Genomic DNA, 16,531 nt, shown 5'->3' with positions numbered 1-16,531 from the left:
AGTTCTCAAAAATGTGGACACAATCACTGGGTTTGGTGATGTAGGTTCAGATGGCGAGCCCGAATACACTGACAATGCAGTACACAGACTTGTTCTCCCATCTCACTGTACAGCTTCCTGTTGGGTATAACATTACATTATATCAGTAAGTAGCGGAGTTAAATTTATACATTCAAACAAAATAAGGGGTTAATTTTCTCACAGAAAACTAAAAATATAAATCATGAATCAGTTATTAAGATGATCAGTTCCTCTGTATTCATCTTTACTGTTCTGAGCCCTGATTAAGCCTCTACATCAGGGGAGTCAAACTTAATTTAGATCTGAATTTGTCTTTTAATTAGCAAATCATGTGCAAAACATGATTAACAGCCTGAGATATCAGTTGTTCAGTTCTGTTTTAGTTCAAAAGTTTTAGTATTAGGACATGATAAAAATAACTGGGTCCTTAGCAGCTTCTAAAATGATGTAAATACAAGTTCAGATGAAGAACAACTGATGTGCTTCTCCATGGTATTACTGGAATTTGTCCTCCTCAACATTGTAATAACGAAACTGCCCAAACCTGCTCGGGCAGAGATTTGGGCATCACACTTGCTGATCATTGCAGTTGCTGATGATCAGTTAATGAAGTGTATTTGATTATTATACTATTGATACTATTACACTCTCTTAAAGCATAAATAAATGTATGCAGCAAATATGTACTTAGTATTTTACATTCTCCTGTTGCACTTGCGCTTAGTTTTTATTAAATCACTGTATTGCTGTTCATCTGAGGTTGTACTGAAATACAATCTAAACAGTCACACGCACAGTCTGGGATGCAAATCCTTTCATTGATAAACCAATAACTTAAAAAAAAGAACACATTCTACATGAGAAATACACAAGTGTTTTTGTCTTTACCATCGGTAGAGTTGTCCCAGAAGCATGTGCTGGCTGTTTGCATACCTGCTCCATTTTTCTGCATGATGACACAGGTTACTAACAGAACAAGAGAAGATAATAAGATTAAAAAAAAAATACATTGGGAAATTCCTTTGTTGTAGCAGAGAAACATAAATTGCACATTATTTTATAGCACTTAGAAGTATAAAATAAGTCCATAAAATAAAATTCAGCATGAAATAATACTAATTTGAAATAAAAATAAAATGCATACAATAAAGTCAAATGTGTTAAAAAAATCCAGATAAAACTGAATTAGAAATCCAGTAAAAACATATATATTGTTTTTTAACGTCCACTGAAAACCACAAGAGACACAAGGTGGTTATTTCACGGGTAGGAGTCCACATACAAATATATTTGAAAGGCTTTCCCAGCTTGCTGAGCTGACTGAGGCACTGCTCCACTATACTGGTGGTCCACTGGTTCACTCGGTTGTGCTGGTAGGCATTTCCTCCTATGGTTGCTTCCACCGACTATACAGACATTTTTTTAATCATTAAAAAAAACAAAGTAATCAACACAGTAATCAAACAGCTTACAATAAGTCTTATACAGCTATTATTATTTTTAGAAGGTAATAAAATTAAGACTTTTAATAAAGGTTTTCCTCAAGGAGTGAATATGGTAGGGCAAATTAGTGGAGTACTGTATAACTGTTCAGCTAGAGACATTGCCTAGCAACCGCTACCGTGCCCTTAGCAACCGGTCATTCCTACACACAAATTTGAAAGCCAAGGCCCGACAGAACCTAAACTCGAGCTTTTTGGGGGTGAAACTAAAAATACCAACACTGCCAAGGGTTGTTTTTAAAAAAACAACAACTTTTTTTGTTTTTTACCTCTTTTATGATTGTGCTCACGTCTTCAACGACGAACCCAGCCTGTTGAATGAAAAAAGCGCCGTTAAAGCTAGCAAGGCGACACAGCCTTCTAACCACACTTTCAGGGAAACGTAGTCTGCACGCGAATTCAAAGTATGTGACAGGAAAAACGTGCAACAACAACTAGTTTCTATGAACAAACCCACCTCTTCTTCTATCTGATAGTCCATGGCTTCGGCCTCCCGGAGCAACCTAGATATATCACTTCCGGTAGGTTTCCTTCACAATAAATGCGTATCGAGAAGAGAGAAAATTGTACAGGGAGTTATCAACAGGCGTTAATTCATCGGAAAACACAAGTATTTACAGAAATAATATCAAAGAAAGAAAGAAAAAAACCAAACATTTTTTATAAAAATGACGAAAAATGACATTATTATTATTATTATTATTATTATTATTATTATTATTATTATTATTATTATTATTATTATTATTATTAATTTTCATGATGCTTCAAGTCCATTTCTGGATGGGAGCATGTGTTACTCTAAAACCTTTTCATACCGTTCAGCGGTAATCGTACCCACAAATACATTTTCCTTGTGGCACGATATAATGGGAAAATAAACAGGTTATGCAACGGTATAAGGAAGAAAAGTTGGAAGCACGTCCTTTTGATTTTAAAGGCAGCAACAAGTCTCAAAAACGTTGGAACAAGGGCAAGGAAAGGCTGAAAAAGCAAGTGGTACTAAAGAGGAATATCTGGAGGAACATTTTACAACTAATGAGGTTAAGTGACAGGTCAGTAAAATGACTGATTATTGTGTTAACTTTACATAAACTGCTTTTGCAAACTTGTTTTCTATAGTTTTCCTATAGTTAATCCTACTTTTTTTTTTTTTGTTTTTTGTGTGTTTTCTAACCTAAGGGTGTTTTGCTAACTGTTAAACAAGCTAAAGTGTAAAAAATGTATTCGCTTTTCTTTTGTTTGTTTGTCATGTTTTTTTTTAAATAGCACTGGGGTTAGTTCGTTAAAGTAATACAAATGCAGAAAAGATAAACCAAGACTTTCAACCTCCAGCTGCAAGTTTTCTCAGACTTGGCCAACTTCACCCTTCTCAGAAATAGCCAGGAAAGCCATTACCCTGTCAGGCTTTGGGAAGAGTCATTTCACACCAAAGTTACAAAAATGCAGAAATAATTGTAATTTATTTAAGCTAGTTTTGTATGTCCACTTCCATGGTTAGAAACTGCTGCAAATCCAGTGTCAGTACTCTACAGTAGATTACTGTGGTCTAGAGTAGACTTTGTGCAGTTTTCTGTCTGTACACCTGAGGGCGGAAGTGTGTCTTTGTGTAACCTAAAACAATCATAGACGTGTTTATTTGATTTTCGTCGTTTCATTTCAACGCACGATACTGGTATTATAATTCTTTCATCTTGTAATTATCATATTATGAAAACAATTATAACGCCAAGAAAGTTATAAAAATGAATTGAAGACGCTCCGTCTCAACGACCGCTGATTGGACTGCAGGCGACCACGTGATTTTGAATCTCATTAACCGGCATGCGCTGACCGGCGTTTCAGAAACTAAAGTGTCGTCATATATGTGGCGCCGTTTAAAAACTGAAACATGCCGACCATAGTTATATTGTGATGTTTCGGAGGTAAAACGTCAGTAAAACATCGACCTGTCCTCTACCATTTGTTAGAAGGCGACTGTGTTCTTCATTGTAACCATGAGTTAGAGTTGCAGTAAGCAGAATGAGTCGTTTCTGTCGTGCGATATGTGGGTATCGCTTCTCGGCCTTTTGGCTAAGATCAAGTGTAGTATCTGTTCTTATCAGTTTAATATCTGATACGTCCCCTACCCGGGGACCATATATTAAATTGATTTTTGGAGCAGGGAGATGGAATAGGGGCTTGCTCCGTCCACTCCACGCATCGACCTGGTATTGCAGTATTTCTAGGAACGGTGCACCCCCTGAAGCTGTGAAAAACAAATGTCATTTGACTCAACAGTTTGTGCAAAGAAATTTCTTATACGCTAGATATATGCGTGCGTCTGCATATCTGGACATTGTCTTCGTGTAATCTTCCAAGGTTAGTCAGACTGAAATCTTGCGACTTAATATTTGTGAATGACTTACATTTAACTATTACCAGAATTACTAAATCCTGCCACTTGGACTGACACGTGGCTGGACACACACTTTCTATGGGAAATCAAAAAAATATGTCGTTTTGAACTGCAGTTACACTATTCTGGCTCCAATCCTGCAGTTACCTCTGTTGTCCACTAGAGACCAATAGAAGTCTTTAAAAACCGGAGGCTGCCATCTACAAGGACTCATGTTGATTATAGGTTTAACTCTTCTCTTTCTCTACATACTGCAGCTTTCTGTCCTCTGTGGCTGTAAATTACATCGTTTGAAAAAAAAAAACACCACACAATTTTTTCTTGGCTTTTTAGCTAAAATCACCTGTATTGTCTGTTGTTTCCATTTGTGGATGGTTAATAGTGCAGAAGATTGTTTTTCTGTTTTCAGGATTACATGAAAACATTTTGGAACAGATCATTTTTGTATATAATAAATCTTAGGATAGTATTGGTTTTGATGATTTATAAAACAGCTGTGTGCCGTAGCCCTGGTAGTGTGGATCCTTAGTGTGTAAAGAGTAGATACCTCATGTAATATGTGTGAATGAAAATCCATGGACTTTATAAGAGTCCTCCATTTATGGCTATGATCCTAACAAACAAGATTAATACGTTTCTTTCTCCTACCAATCTTCCTGTTTCCTAAAGGAACACGCATGCACAATATATATGCACCAGAATGCAGTGGCGTGTCTAGAAAATTTTTGTTGGGGGGGCCAGGTAGGGGCACAGATTTGGAGAAGGGTGGCAGATGTAATTGGCAGATAATGTTAAAAACAATTCTACCAACCGTTCACCATAATTCAATAACCCTGTAAACCTAATAACTGTAACCTTATTAGAATGAGATTTTAACCACTACGGTGCAAAGTGTTTAGATACTGTGTTGATTAAGTACAAGAGATACAATCAGTCAGTGTTTATTCAGCATTCAAGGACATCAATATTTGCATAGTATTTTTACTGACATGTAGTGCACATGTGTTTTGGGCAAAAACATTTTTGAATATTAAAATACGAACATTTTTAACATACAATTGGCAAATTAGCCAATTCCAATGCAAAACCAATGCCTGTTAAAAAAAAAAAAAGAAGATAATCTTCTCACAAACTGGTGTTTGATTTTGAAACAGGAAAAAAGTGGAGAAACAACTGAAAAGACTAACATTTGAATAAAACCTGAAAGCAAGTAAATACTTTATATGCTGCCTTACTTTGGTAATATTGAGAACAACACTGGCTGATGATGAAATGCAGTCAGCTGGCATGGTGACACTGCCAGTATTAACCTGCAGGGCTGGACTGGGACAAAAAATTGGGCATTTTCACTACAGATTGGCCCACCAGGTATTAAAGCCATAAAGCCTTTGAATGAAAACAAATGCTGTTGTGACAGTGATGTACAGTCTTTTTGGTATATGTATGATTTCCATACATTTTACGTCAGATAAAAACTTTCTTCACAAGATTCAGATAATTATTTAATAAAAGCTAGATATTTTAAATGAGAATAAAAAAGAAAAGTATTTCTTTGTGCCCACCTTTCCCTGTTAATGCCCTACCTGGCCCCCTGGCAACACTTTGCTAGACCCGCCCCTGCACAGTTACCAGCTGTCAGCTACATAAAAAAAGGATCCTGGTGTTATTTATCTCTCAGAAACAGTTCATAACTTCAACTCATTCCTGTCACCTAAAAGGTAAACCTGTTTCTCCATCACCTGTTCAGCTCTGATGATTCAGTAAGGACATCTCCTGGTTTCATCTTCATGTTTCCCTCTCACCACATATCCAAACCGACATCATGACCAGCAGCTTTACAGCTTTACAGCTGTGGCTCCAGCAAACATTCTAACTAAATAAATTCTAACAACAGCTGATCAAGCTTAAACGTGCTGCTGCTGTTTAGCGCGACATCTGCTGGTTTCCTCTTTCTGGCTCAAAGTGGGTGATAAACAAACAAGAGAGACGATCAGCTGATCATTGATCAGTTTCATGATTGAAGTAGCAACAGGAGAGAGAGGAGAGATAATGAGAGGAGAAGAGGCAGCTGTGCAGCGTAAAGACAGAATAACTCCAGTTTTGTGTCTTTTTCCATCCTAGCTGAAGTCCGGGACAAACTGCGTCTCTTCTCAGCTCAATACCAAACGCGTAATATTTTCTCTGAATGAGGGACCATTCCATTTTTTAAGGAGCTGTTGGCAACTCTACTAACTAACCTTATGAATAAAATAAAGTTCACTATCAGTAACATCATAGCAACCGAACATCTGTATAAACTTGTCATGCTAGCTCACACAGTATGAGGTATTGTAACTGACTGTAAAAAGTCAGCACAACGAAAATAAACTCCACCTAAACTTGGTTTATATCTGACCCAGATAGACTGCAGGTCATAACTTCTTACCTGAAGTTCAGTTCACCTGACACTCGGACTGGTGGCCGCCTCGGGGCTCTCCTCCTGCTTCCCCTTCCCTCATCCACCTGCTGGCCTCTGTGGAAGCCCTGCCATAGCCACCACCAAACAACTGAGTTATTTTTACACATCGACCTGCATCTTATAACTCATAACTCTTATGTTAAGTGGGGGAACTTGCACAATCGGTGGCTAACTAAATACTTTTTTGCCCCACTGTACACTCACTGGCCAAATTTTTGTTAGATACACCTGTTGAGCTGCTCATTAGGTCAAATACCTAATCAGCCTATCACATAGCAGCAGCTCAGTGCATTTAGGCATGTATACATTAATAAGATGACCTGCTGAAGGTCAAAGGGGATTTAAATGACTTTGAACATGCATTGTTGTTTGTGTCGGACAGGCTTGTCTGAGTATTTCAGAAACTGTACAACCATCTAACCGGTTTATAGAAAATGGTCTGAAATGGAGGAAATCTCCTGTGAGCAGCACTTCTCTGGGAAAAAATCACTTGTTGGTGCCAAAGATCAAAAGCGGAATGAGCAGATTACTTACAGCTGTAAGGAAAGCAACATGAACTCAAATACCCACTTACTTCAACCAAGTTATCAAGAAGAGCACCGCTGAAAGCACAATACGTTGAACCTCGAAGCTGATGGCCTAGTGTCACCTGCTGGATAGAGGTGAAAACACAAAGCAAACAATGTCTCTTTCATCTGTTTCACAGCATGCACGGGAACTGGAAACTCGCCGAAGGGAGGCAGAGGAGAGAGAGCGGAGGAAGCAGAGGGAGGTGCAGCTGGAACTGGAAAGACAGCTGAAAGAGGCTGTGATGGTAAAAAAAAAAGTTTTCCACTTGACACCAATTATGTACAGAGTCTTTTCTCCTTGACTTTGATCTTTGAGAACTCCAGCAAAATGTTGACTGTCATTATAAAATTCACACCTAGTCTTTAATGATTTGGAAAAATGGTTATGACAGTCCAGGAAAAGGTAATTCAGGAATAGGTCAGTTTATACCGCTCTGTTGGTGCATCTGTTTATGTAGCTGTGTGTGTGTGTGTGTGTGCATAGATAAAAGACAGCATGCAGGCTGAGATGCAGGTGAAGGAAAAGGAGGCTGAACAACAGAAGAAGAGGATCAGGGAGCTGGAGCTGACACAGCAGCAGCTGGAAGTTGCCCTTAATATGGAGATCCAGGCTCGGCTGGAGGAGGAGAGGGCCAGACTGGAGCTTGAGCGGTAACAATGGATTTCTAACTCTTATTATGGCCCTTTATTATTTTATTTGTGATGGAGATCTGAGATATCCATGAGAAGTATTAACATTTTCAGTTGCTTCTTCCCTTTTTCCCCTCCTTCAGGTTGCTGCAGGCTGAAGATGAAAAGAGGAAACATTTCCAGCTCCTCCAGGAGCAGCAACGTACAATGCAAAACCTCAGCCCCATACAGGAGCTGTCAGATGGCAGTCCCGATGAGGACACCCCCTCAGCCCTCAACTCTGCCTCTCAGGAGCTCCAGGATCTGCAGGCATCTCGCCAAAGAAGTCACCAGCGTCTGGAGGTGAACAAGTTTGTTTTGACTGGCTTTGTGAGCAGCATCTTATTTAGTGCTCTTCTAAAACAACACTGATGAAGATGCCTGCATGATTTTTGTTTCCAGGAGGTTCAGGAGAGGCTGAGGAATGCCAGTCAACAGGTACGGCACTGGAACATCCAGCTGAACCGACTGATGACCCCCATTACTCCTGCAGGTGCGGTATTCACTTTGCCTCTTTGCAGCACAGACTTCTGGAACAGAGTGTTAGTATAGTTAATAACAGTGTAGACCAGGGGTGTCAAACTCAAATACACAGTGGGCCAAAATTCAAAACTGGATCAAAGTCGCGGGCTAACTTTAATATTTATTGAAATATATTTATTCCTCCAGATATAAGAATGAATCTTTTCTTATGGACTCAAACACATTTTGCTGAAAAACTGAATATGGAACAAGCAAAGCTTAATACTAAACAATATATATTAGCTGTATAATACCAGTAGGCCAGCTCTAATAGTAATTTGGTATGGCTTCGCGGGCCAAATGTAATTAGGTTGCGGGCCAAATTTGGCCAGAGTTTGACACCTATGGTGTAGACCATATAATCTGTCAGATAATTGCATTAAAATGCTACAAAAGGCACCTACCCCCAAACATGTCAAGAGATTCATTCAGTGACTTGAATGAAAGAATCTGACTCACCTCAAGTTAATTAAAATTAAAAATAAATCTTATTATGATTTAAACACGGAAATCTTAAAACGAAAAATAACCGCATGCACAGTTGTTACAGGCTGCAAACATGTTTTATACTGCTTTGAAGTCTGGGACAGCATCATAAGAGGCATAACTGATCTCACCATAGTCCCATGAAGACTCAAGATGAGTGTTTTCACGACTGCCATCTTGGTGTTTTGAAATCAGGCATGATGAATGAAGGGAAGAACTGTCTGTTAAGGTTCTCAGTCGTTCAGGTCATCGTAGTCTAAGGAGCTTGGAAAGAAAAGCATCTGGACTTCTTTAAGTTTCTTGAAGAGCATTTCACCTCTCATTCAAGAAGCTTCTTCAGTTCTCTGAAGAAATTCTGAACTGAAGAAGCTTCTCAGATGAGAAGTGAAACATCTTCAAGAAACTTAAAGAAGTCCAGATGCTTTTCTTTCCAAGCTCCTTAGACTGTAGTTAAACTTCACACACTGGACTTGTCAGTCACACATCCTTCGCCAGTAGGCATTCCCAGAATGATCTTTCCCCTTCTGACGCTTAGAATGACCAAATATGTGCAAAATGGACAATTCCACATGCCACCATGTCAGTCTTTTATTAAATATGACATGAAACAAATGACTGAGCCATTAAATTTGTCACAAAGGTGTTCACCTAATTCCAGGCAAATGGAATAGACTTCTATGGGACCATAAGTCTTTTTGCACTTTGACATTTGTTTTACTTTTCAGATCTGTAACCTATAACTTTTATACTGTATGTGTTTTGATCATAGGAGTCTACGGGGACTTACTTACTTTTAGCACGTTTAGCAGTTGATGTTGGCTTCTTTTTTCAGTACTGGAGCTTCCTGCTCATTGAAGACTTTTCTAAAAGGAAATGCTTAATCCAAAATGGCGTTTTAAGGGCTTGGATTAATGTCAATTTCAGCAAATATTCTTTCTTATGTTAAAAGAACATGGATCTCTGTCAGTGATAACTTCTGACTTTATAACTCAAATTTTAAGAGAGAGCTTCACTGCTAAGCTCTCATCTGTGTGGGTGTCACGGTTCGCTTGAGGACTCACACGCAGGACTCAGAGGCACAGTCTGTATTTATTACAGTTCCACCAGGTGTATATACAAACAGTGCAGGGGATAGTGCTATATACAAAGCGGTGACAGGGAAAAGGCTCTGGGGAAATCCAGGTAGGGAAAAGACACTTGCTCCTCTTCTGACTCTCTCTCCAAACACCGCTCGGGGGATGCAGAGTCGGGTCCAGGGGATCTATGTACAGAAGGAAACACACGTTAGAGGTTTTGCACAGGGAAGCAAAAGAGAACTTGCTCAGAGCCGGGCTGCACTGACGCGAGTCACACGCAACGATCCAGTGATGAGTAGAAGCCACTCCCTGGCTTAAATGCTGGCTGCACTGATGAGGCCCAGGTGTTTCCTCCTCAGAGGGGCGTGGGCCGAGGGCGTGAACCCACCATGAGTTCCGCCCTGGCGAGAGAGAGAGAGAGAACACTACTAGTCAGCGGCCTGCTGATCCCATGGCCGTGACAGTGGGGTTCAAATCCCTTATTCAGATTAAGATTTTATGTGACATTACATTGGCAAAAATTAAATTTACTTGAATAATGTGAGTATTGGAGTAAGTACTTGAGTAGTTTTTGAATAACTTTAATTTTGTAATGTGCATATTTTATGAATAATGATGTTTCAATACTTTAATCTACTGAATAAGTAAGAATTAGACTTAATAATCTTTTTACTTTAAAAAGGGAAATTGTGTACAATCTTTTATTCTCCAAAATGCACATAATAAAAATGTTTTGGGGAATGTATATGCTTTTTAAAAACCAATTGCTTCTTACTTGATGCATGCTATAACTTTCAGCAAAACTGAACTAAAATTTGTTAACAAGCTTACCAAATAAGAAATGTTTTGTGAATTTTCTTTGCAGAGCGACTGGAAAGCCGGCTGTTATCAAAGCCCACATGCCCTAAAAAGGAGGACGCGCTGGCCAGTAATGAGTTCATCACTAAGTTTAAGATAAGAGTTGATCAGAATAGAGGCGATGATGAAAGTCTGGAGCATCAGTTGGAGGCTGCCAACCTGTCTGATGAATCGTTCGAGGCCCAGACAGAAGTCAACGGACAAATATGATCACAGACATTTTAAAAACGCGAGTTGAGAGTTAAGGGGGAAAATATTGTAATAAGTATATATTTGAATTGCACACTAAGATATAAAGTGATGGCAGCGAGCACAGTGTTGCAGGATTTAATTAAAAACACATCTGACTAAGACCAACTGAAATTTAGAGTTGTGTATAATAAAGTTTATTCATGATTAATAAAACAAATCTGTAATAATTTTCTTTCTCTTTTGTCCATCTGAATCTCGCTACAGCTTAAATAAAAGAAAAGAATGTGTTTTGAATATATTAAACTATTCTCTCTTTTTCTTTCTTTCTTTTTTTCTTGGTGGGTTTTCTTTTGCAATCAAACGCAACATTATACAATTATATAGTATAGTAAGAAATATCCTTTAACTTAATTTAGTATTTGTTTTTTCATTTTTGTTTTTATTGTTTCCCCTTCAGTTTTGTGCTCATAACATGTTCTAATCTGACATATTATGCAGTAAATTATTTTTGCAATAACTTAACAGGCCATTGTGGGAGCCAACATTCACTTATCAAAGACATATTTGTATATTCTGTGGGCTGCTTTATGGTTGTGTCATTTAGAAACATAAGCCACAACAGACTTCCACTGGAGAGTACTTAAAAATGTATTTTTATGTAAAGATATTTTAATAACTACTATATTAAGGGAGAACCTATTGTTACATGGATTAATTGTACAAACTGTAGAGAAATAAGTTTAAGCGTGCAACTTTTTATTCATTTTTAACTGTATTAATGTTTTTATGTTAATACAGCCGCCTCATATCTGTTTCCTCAGTGTTTTTTAAACCATGTACTCCATCTATGAGTAAGAACATGAATAAATTCCTTTCCAAATTTGTAGTTCTTTTTTCCAACACACAGATGAAGGTATTCTTTTGCACCAAGGCGTTAAAGAAATGCTAAGAAAAAATGAAAATACTACGTTGCAACCTGTGTGTGTGTGTGTTTATATATCTGTATCTATATAGATATAGATATATATGTGTATTTGTACCCTTTTTTCATCATCTAGTTTCCTGTGCCAGATCTTCTACTGATCCACTGAGGCAGACATGTAAAAAACATGAACTAAAGCATATTTCTGTATATAAACAGGACTTTAAATCTTTATCAACAGCTACTTTAGAGGAAATTCTTCAATAAACTGCAACCAAAGGCTCAACTCAGAGGACAAAACCCAACCTGTTATAAATAGTGTGACACCAAACTTTCTCTTGTGTAAAGTTACAAATAGGAGTAATTATCCACAGAAGCTTTTATACATAATGAAGTTATAATTCGTCCTGTAGAAATTGTACATTTAAGCTATATAGTTCCCTCTGTGATAACTCTGCTATGAATGCCTCTTATTAACTTTTATGCTTTTACAACCCACTATGAGCAAACACTCAGCAACAGTGGGAAGGAAAAACTCCCTTCTTGAAGGAAAAAACCTCTGGTAGAACCTGGAAATCTGTCTAAACTAGTTGGGGGTTAGAGCAACAGATGCAAGTCTTCAGATCATTTGCAGTGTGACTGTCTTTGTGCACACTTTAACCTGATTCAGTTTTCTTATTTGTCAAAATGCACCATGGGTAAAAAAAACAAAACAAAACAAAATAGTAATGAAGGAGAATCCTCAGCAAAGATGAATTAAACAAGTTTTATTTTGATCCAATTTTACTTTAAGTAAAACACATCTTTATTTGATGACTTTAATGTCATCAAATAAAGACAGTTTTGATGGAGCTCCTGACCCAGCCCAAGCTCTCTATGAAGACGAGGAAAAACTCCCCAGGGGGCCAGATCGATGGGAAGAAACCTCGGGAAAGCCCATTCAAAGAGAGATCCCCTTTCCTGGGATGGCTGGGGGGGGTTACAGGAAGTCCGAAAAAGCTAATTTTTTATTTATTTATTTTTTAAGATTGACCCATTCCTGTCCAACAGAAAAAAGAAAGGAGGTTACCACAATGTATCACACTTATATGATAAGGTGTGAATTGTGTGTTTGTGTGTGCTATCTTAGCCAGGGGTGAAGCTGGAGCTCCTCCAGTGTTGGGCGCTTCTCCGGGGCTATAGTTAAACATGCCTCCAAGAAATTCTGGCATTCTTGAAAGAAAGAAAAGATCAAAAAGATGAAGATGATAGTTCTAGTGATCCAAGACATCAGTGGATCTGGAAGTGTGAAGTTTTCTTACCTGTGGACAGACGCTTTTTGATGCTCAGTTTCTTTGCGAGGAACCTCTCGGTACTAAAGTGCCGTGCATGAAGCGCTTCATACAACACCACTCCCATTTGCCACACCGTGGTGGGTCCACACCTGTAGCAGCTCCTCCTGTACCACTCGGGAGGGGTGTGAAGAGGAGTGCCTAACAAACAGACACAATTACAATTTCTTCTAAAACAAAAGACACAAATTGCTACATCTGTGAAAAGCAGGAGCAGAATATGTTACCATAGAAGACGCGATACAGAGATCGCTGTTTAACAAAGCAGCTCAGTCCAAAGTCAATGATGCGAACTCGAGGCACATCGGAGCCGGTCTCAATCAGAATGTTTTCTCCCTTGATGTCCCGATGAAAGATGTGTTTATCCTCAAGTTCCTTTACAGCATCAACTAGTTGCTTCAGAATGACCTGGAAAAGATGAAAAACACAATAATGAGTTAATGCTTTTCTGCCTTGATTGAATGCTGTACAGTCTAAGGCTCTCCCAGTCAACCTACCTTGGCCTTGTCCTCTGGTAAGGTTCTTCCATATTCTGCTTTGTATTTTTGCAGGTCCACAGCGGGGACAGGTCTCTCCAGCACCAGGATCAGCTCTTTGCCAAGGTCGAACCACTCCAGCAAGGACACAGGTGCTGATATTCCCACTGACCCTTCTGCTTCACCTGCAAGTTTAACCATAATGGCCACTTCCACCGAGAGCATCTTCCCGCTTTCATCCTGAAATATTACAACAAAGTGGATGATGAGGAACGCCGCATTCAATCCAGTAATGTAAAACTAATTCAAGTGTTGGACGCTTACCGCCACTTTGCAGTAGACTTTATTTTTGGGAATGTGTTTGATGGCAACCTAGAAGACACAGAGCATTGGTGAGCATTTCCTCAGTATGACATAATGAAAGGTGGAAACACAGCAGACGTCTCAGTTTACGATATTATCCATTATCTGCGTTACTGCCTGTCTTACTACCATCATCTGAACACTTACTGGAAAACGATCTTCTATCCGGTAGCCAGAAAACACTGCTCCGCAGCCTCCTTCTCCGAGCTGGTGCTCCTCCACATATCTGGCTTGGAATTCACCTGAACAGACAAAACAGCAAATCTTGTTTTATTACAGCTGTGACACAAATTACTCTCCTCTGTAGCCTAAATGTTCCTTTTGCCCTTCCCCTGAATATAAAACCCAAGCTGCTTGCTACTTACGTTTTTGGTCTGCCACTGATTTTTTGTCCTGGTCCACATTCCTTTTTTTTTTCTTGGGTGACTCTCTGTCGTCTCCCGTGGCCTTTCTTTTGCCATTTTTTGCGCACACCTGTTTGTTGTTCAAGTCTGGAGATGTGGAAAACACCAAAAGCATATCAGCTCACTGGATGATAGACACAAACACTAAACACCAATATCTTAAACCTAGCAACCACACTTAATCTACCCCCTTATTCAACTAATTAGCCTACCTTTACCAGAGTCCAACGAGGAGGATGCTTGCTCCTTGTCACCGCTCATATGGTCAAGAAGTTTAGCCCTCTTTGCTCTCTTTGTTGTGTCCTCTTCATCTTGCACAACCTTGCGCTTCACTCCTTTGACCACATCTGAGCTGGTGGAAGGACCAGCCTGCTCAGCGACCCTCCTCCTTTTCATTGGGGTCTTCTTTTCAGGACTGGCCTTTCTTTTAGCAGTCCTGCTCTTACAATCTATAAACGACAACAACACAGTGGTGAAAAAGAGTCCCCGACATCAAGACTGGAAGCAGTTTGATGGCAAAGAATTTGAAATTGCTTTTGCTTAAATGATCACAAGTTTAATCTTGGGATGAAAAAAATAACTGATCAGTGCGAGTTGATACTAGGTTTACTAAGTCTTAGATCTTGATGGCACTTGTTGGTCTGTTTTTACTGTTGAGTCCAAGAATAAACTTATTACATTATTTTACCAAAAGACCGGTAACCTTTCTTTGATTAGACATCTTGTATTAAAGCTATTTTCAATTAAACATATGATTCAATTGCTCCAAAAATGATTCACACAGTGTCAACATTTCTAGGATTTGGATTTTACCAGGATTTGATTTTATTATTTTACTTACCTTGATCTCCCGAATCTTTCTTATCGGCTGGAGTGGCAATTTTTCTTGTTTCCTTTTTCATTGTAATTTCGGAGACCCTTTAAAATCGAAAATGTAAACCGTAATGAGCTAAGATTGAGTTAATATTCCTTCAAATGTGCACCCTTCAAATGCTTGACTTTTCTAACTGAATTCTGTAAGTGAGCTTTATAAGTAAACTCTGGAAACTACGGCAACACAACATAGAATCTTGCCTTTCAGTGACTTCACTGACTGCCAGTAGTTCAAAGTAGTTTACAGAAAAACACTGGCAGACAAAGCCATAATATTTCTTATAATTCAATCATTTCATATCAATTAAACAGTTTCTTTCATTATCTTTCATCATTTGTATAAAGACCTCATCTATGGATGACAGTATGAAGATTTGTGGTTGACCACACACATTATAATAAACACAGTGTCAGCTACATTGTCATCTGATTTAAAGTATTTATTATGTACATTTAACTGTCATGGTAGTGAGTCTGTGACCCAGTGTTTTGTGTTTGTTCATTTATATTCATTGATTATTCTTATGTATGTTTTTGGTTCTCTTTATTGTTTTCTTCTTGTGTTATATTCTTAGGCTTTAGGTTTCTGTTACTTTGCCTTGCCCCTGTGTCCCACGTGTCATGTCTAGTCACTCTTGTTTCCATGTTCCCCAATTTCTCCCCAGTCAGTCATGTCTCTGTGTCAACTCTGTGTCTTTGTAAAAGTCTCTTGTTTGCTGTTTTACTTTGATAGTCATGTGTGCTGTGTTAGTGTTTTCATGTCTGTGAAGGTTCTCAGTCATCTAGGTCATCGTAGTCTAAGGAGTTTGGAAAGAAAGCGTCTGGACTTGAAGTTGCTTGAAGATGTTTCACCTTCTCGGATGAAAAGAACTTAAACTTTGCTTGAACATCTTCAAGCAACTTAAAGAAGTCCAGACGTTTTCTTTCTAAGCTCCTTAGACTATGTTAGTGTTTTCAGTTTTCCTTCCCCATGGTCTTGTTGTTTGTGATTTCTCGCAGCTGTGCTCTCATCCTGTGTCTTATTCCCTCATTTATCCCTCTGTGTATTTAAGCCCATTGTTTTCCTCTGTTTGCTGTTGGGTTATCTGTGTATCATCCATGACAATTAAATGAAATAGCAAATGCAACTACAATTTCAATGAGATTCATTCCTGGCATTCTACTGCGGTGGCTGAAAGTAGACACCAAGCATTATCACTGTAACTGATGTAAATATTGGACTTGGAGGGGATTCGTCTGATAGACTGATGCAAACATTACTGTGAGGAAATTTTTGAATCTCCCAATTTTCTTTCTTTCTGAAAGAAAGAAAGTTGGTTACTGTATCACATTTGTATGGCAAGATGTGAATTCAGTATGCGTGTGTGTTTGTGTCAGAGAGGAGTTTATCTGAGCCAGGGGTAAAGCAGGA

At 38.7% G+C, this 16,531-nt stretch overlaps 3 protein-coding genes and 1 non-coding gene across 4 annotated transcripts; 2 read left to right on the top strand and 2 right to left on the bottom strand.

Annotated features, from left to right (window-relative positions):
• Window position 1: 1 nt before the first annotated feature.
• dynlt1b (dynein light chain Tctex-type 1b) lies at window positions 2-2,006 on the bottom strand. The gene is made up of 5 exons (XM_085373639.1): window positions 1,981-2,006; window positions 1,793-1,834; window positions 1,304-1,427; window positions 910-987; window positions 2-117 (listed from the first exon to the last, which is right to left on the bottom strand). Exons 1-5 carry the CDS (start codon window positions 2,002-2,004, stop codon window positions 47-49), a joined length of 339 nt encoding a protein of 112 aa, XP_085229765.1. The 5' UTR covers window positions 2,005-2,006; the 3' UTR covers window positions 2-46.
• Window positions 2,007-3,576: 1,570 nt separating this feature from the next.
• LOC146617195 (U2 spliceosomal RNA) lies at window positions 3,577-3,767 on the top strand. The gene has a single exon (XR_014906912.1). It is a non-coding gene; the product is annotated as a U2 spliceosomal RNA (small nuclear RNA).
• Window positions 3,768-7,437: 3,670 nt separating this feature from the next.
• Window positions 7,438-10,804, top strand: LOC146617194 (uncharacterized). The gene is made up of 4 exons (XM_085373640.1): window positions 7,438-7,599; window positions 7,722-7,920; window positions 8,020-8,110; window positions 10,567-10,804. Exons 1-4 carry the CDS (start codon window positions 7,445-7,447, stop codon window positions 10,767-10,769), a joined length of 648 nt encoding a protein of 215 aa, XP_085229766.1. The 5' UTR covers window positions 7,438-7,444; the 3' UTR covers window positions 10,770-10,804.
• Window positions 10,805-12,768: 1,964 nt separating this feature from the next.
• LOC146617193 (serine/threonine-protein kinase pim-1-like) lies at window positions 12,769-15,149 on the bottom strand. Its single transcript, XM_085372580.1, has 9 exons — window positions 15,089-15,149; window positions 14,460-14,696; window positions 14,209-14,334; window positions 13,991-14,085; window positions 13,805-13,852; window positions 13,502-13,720; window positions 13,232-13,412; window positions 12,975-13,145; window positions 12,769-12,885 (listed from the first exon to the last, which is right to left on the bottom strand). The coding sequence occupies exons 1-9, from the start codon at window positions 15,147-15,149 to the stop codon at window positions 12,794-12,796; spliced, it is 1,230 nt and encodes a 409-aa protein (XP_085228706.1). The 3' UTR covers window positions 12,769-12,793.
• Window positions 15,150-16,531: the final 1,382 nt, after the last annotated feature.

Source organism: Diplotaxodon limnothrissa, linkage group LG15 (genome assembly GCF_057381915.1).
Source record: "Diplotaxodon limnothrissa isolate DT_005_m linkage group LG15, D_limnothrissa_male_GT1.1, whole genome shotgun sequence".
Lineage (NCBI taxonomy): Eukaryota > Metazoa > Chordata > Actinopteri > Cichliformes > Cichlidae > Diplotaxodon > Diplotaxodon limnothrissa.
The sequence above is the reverse complement of the archived record's forward strand: the minus strand, read 5'-3'. Positions and strand labels throughout refer to the sequence as shown.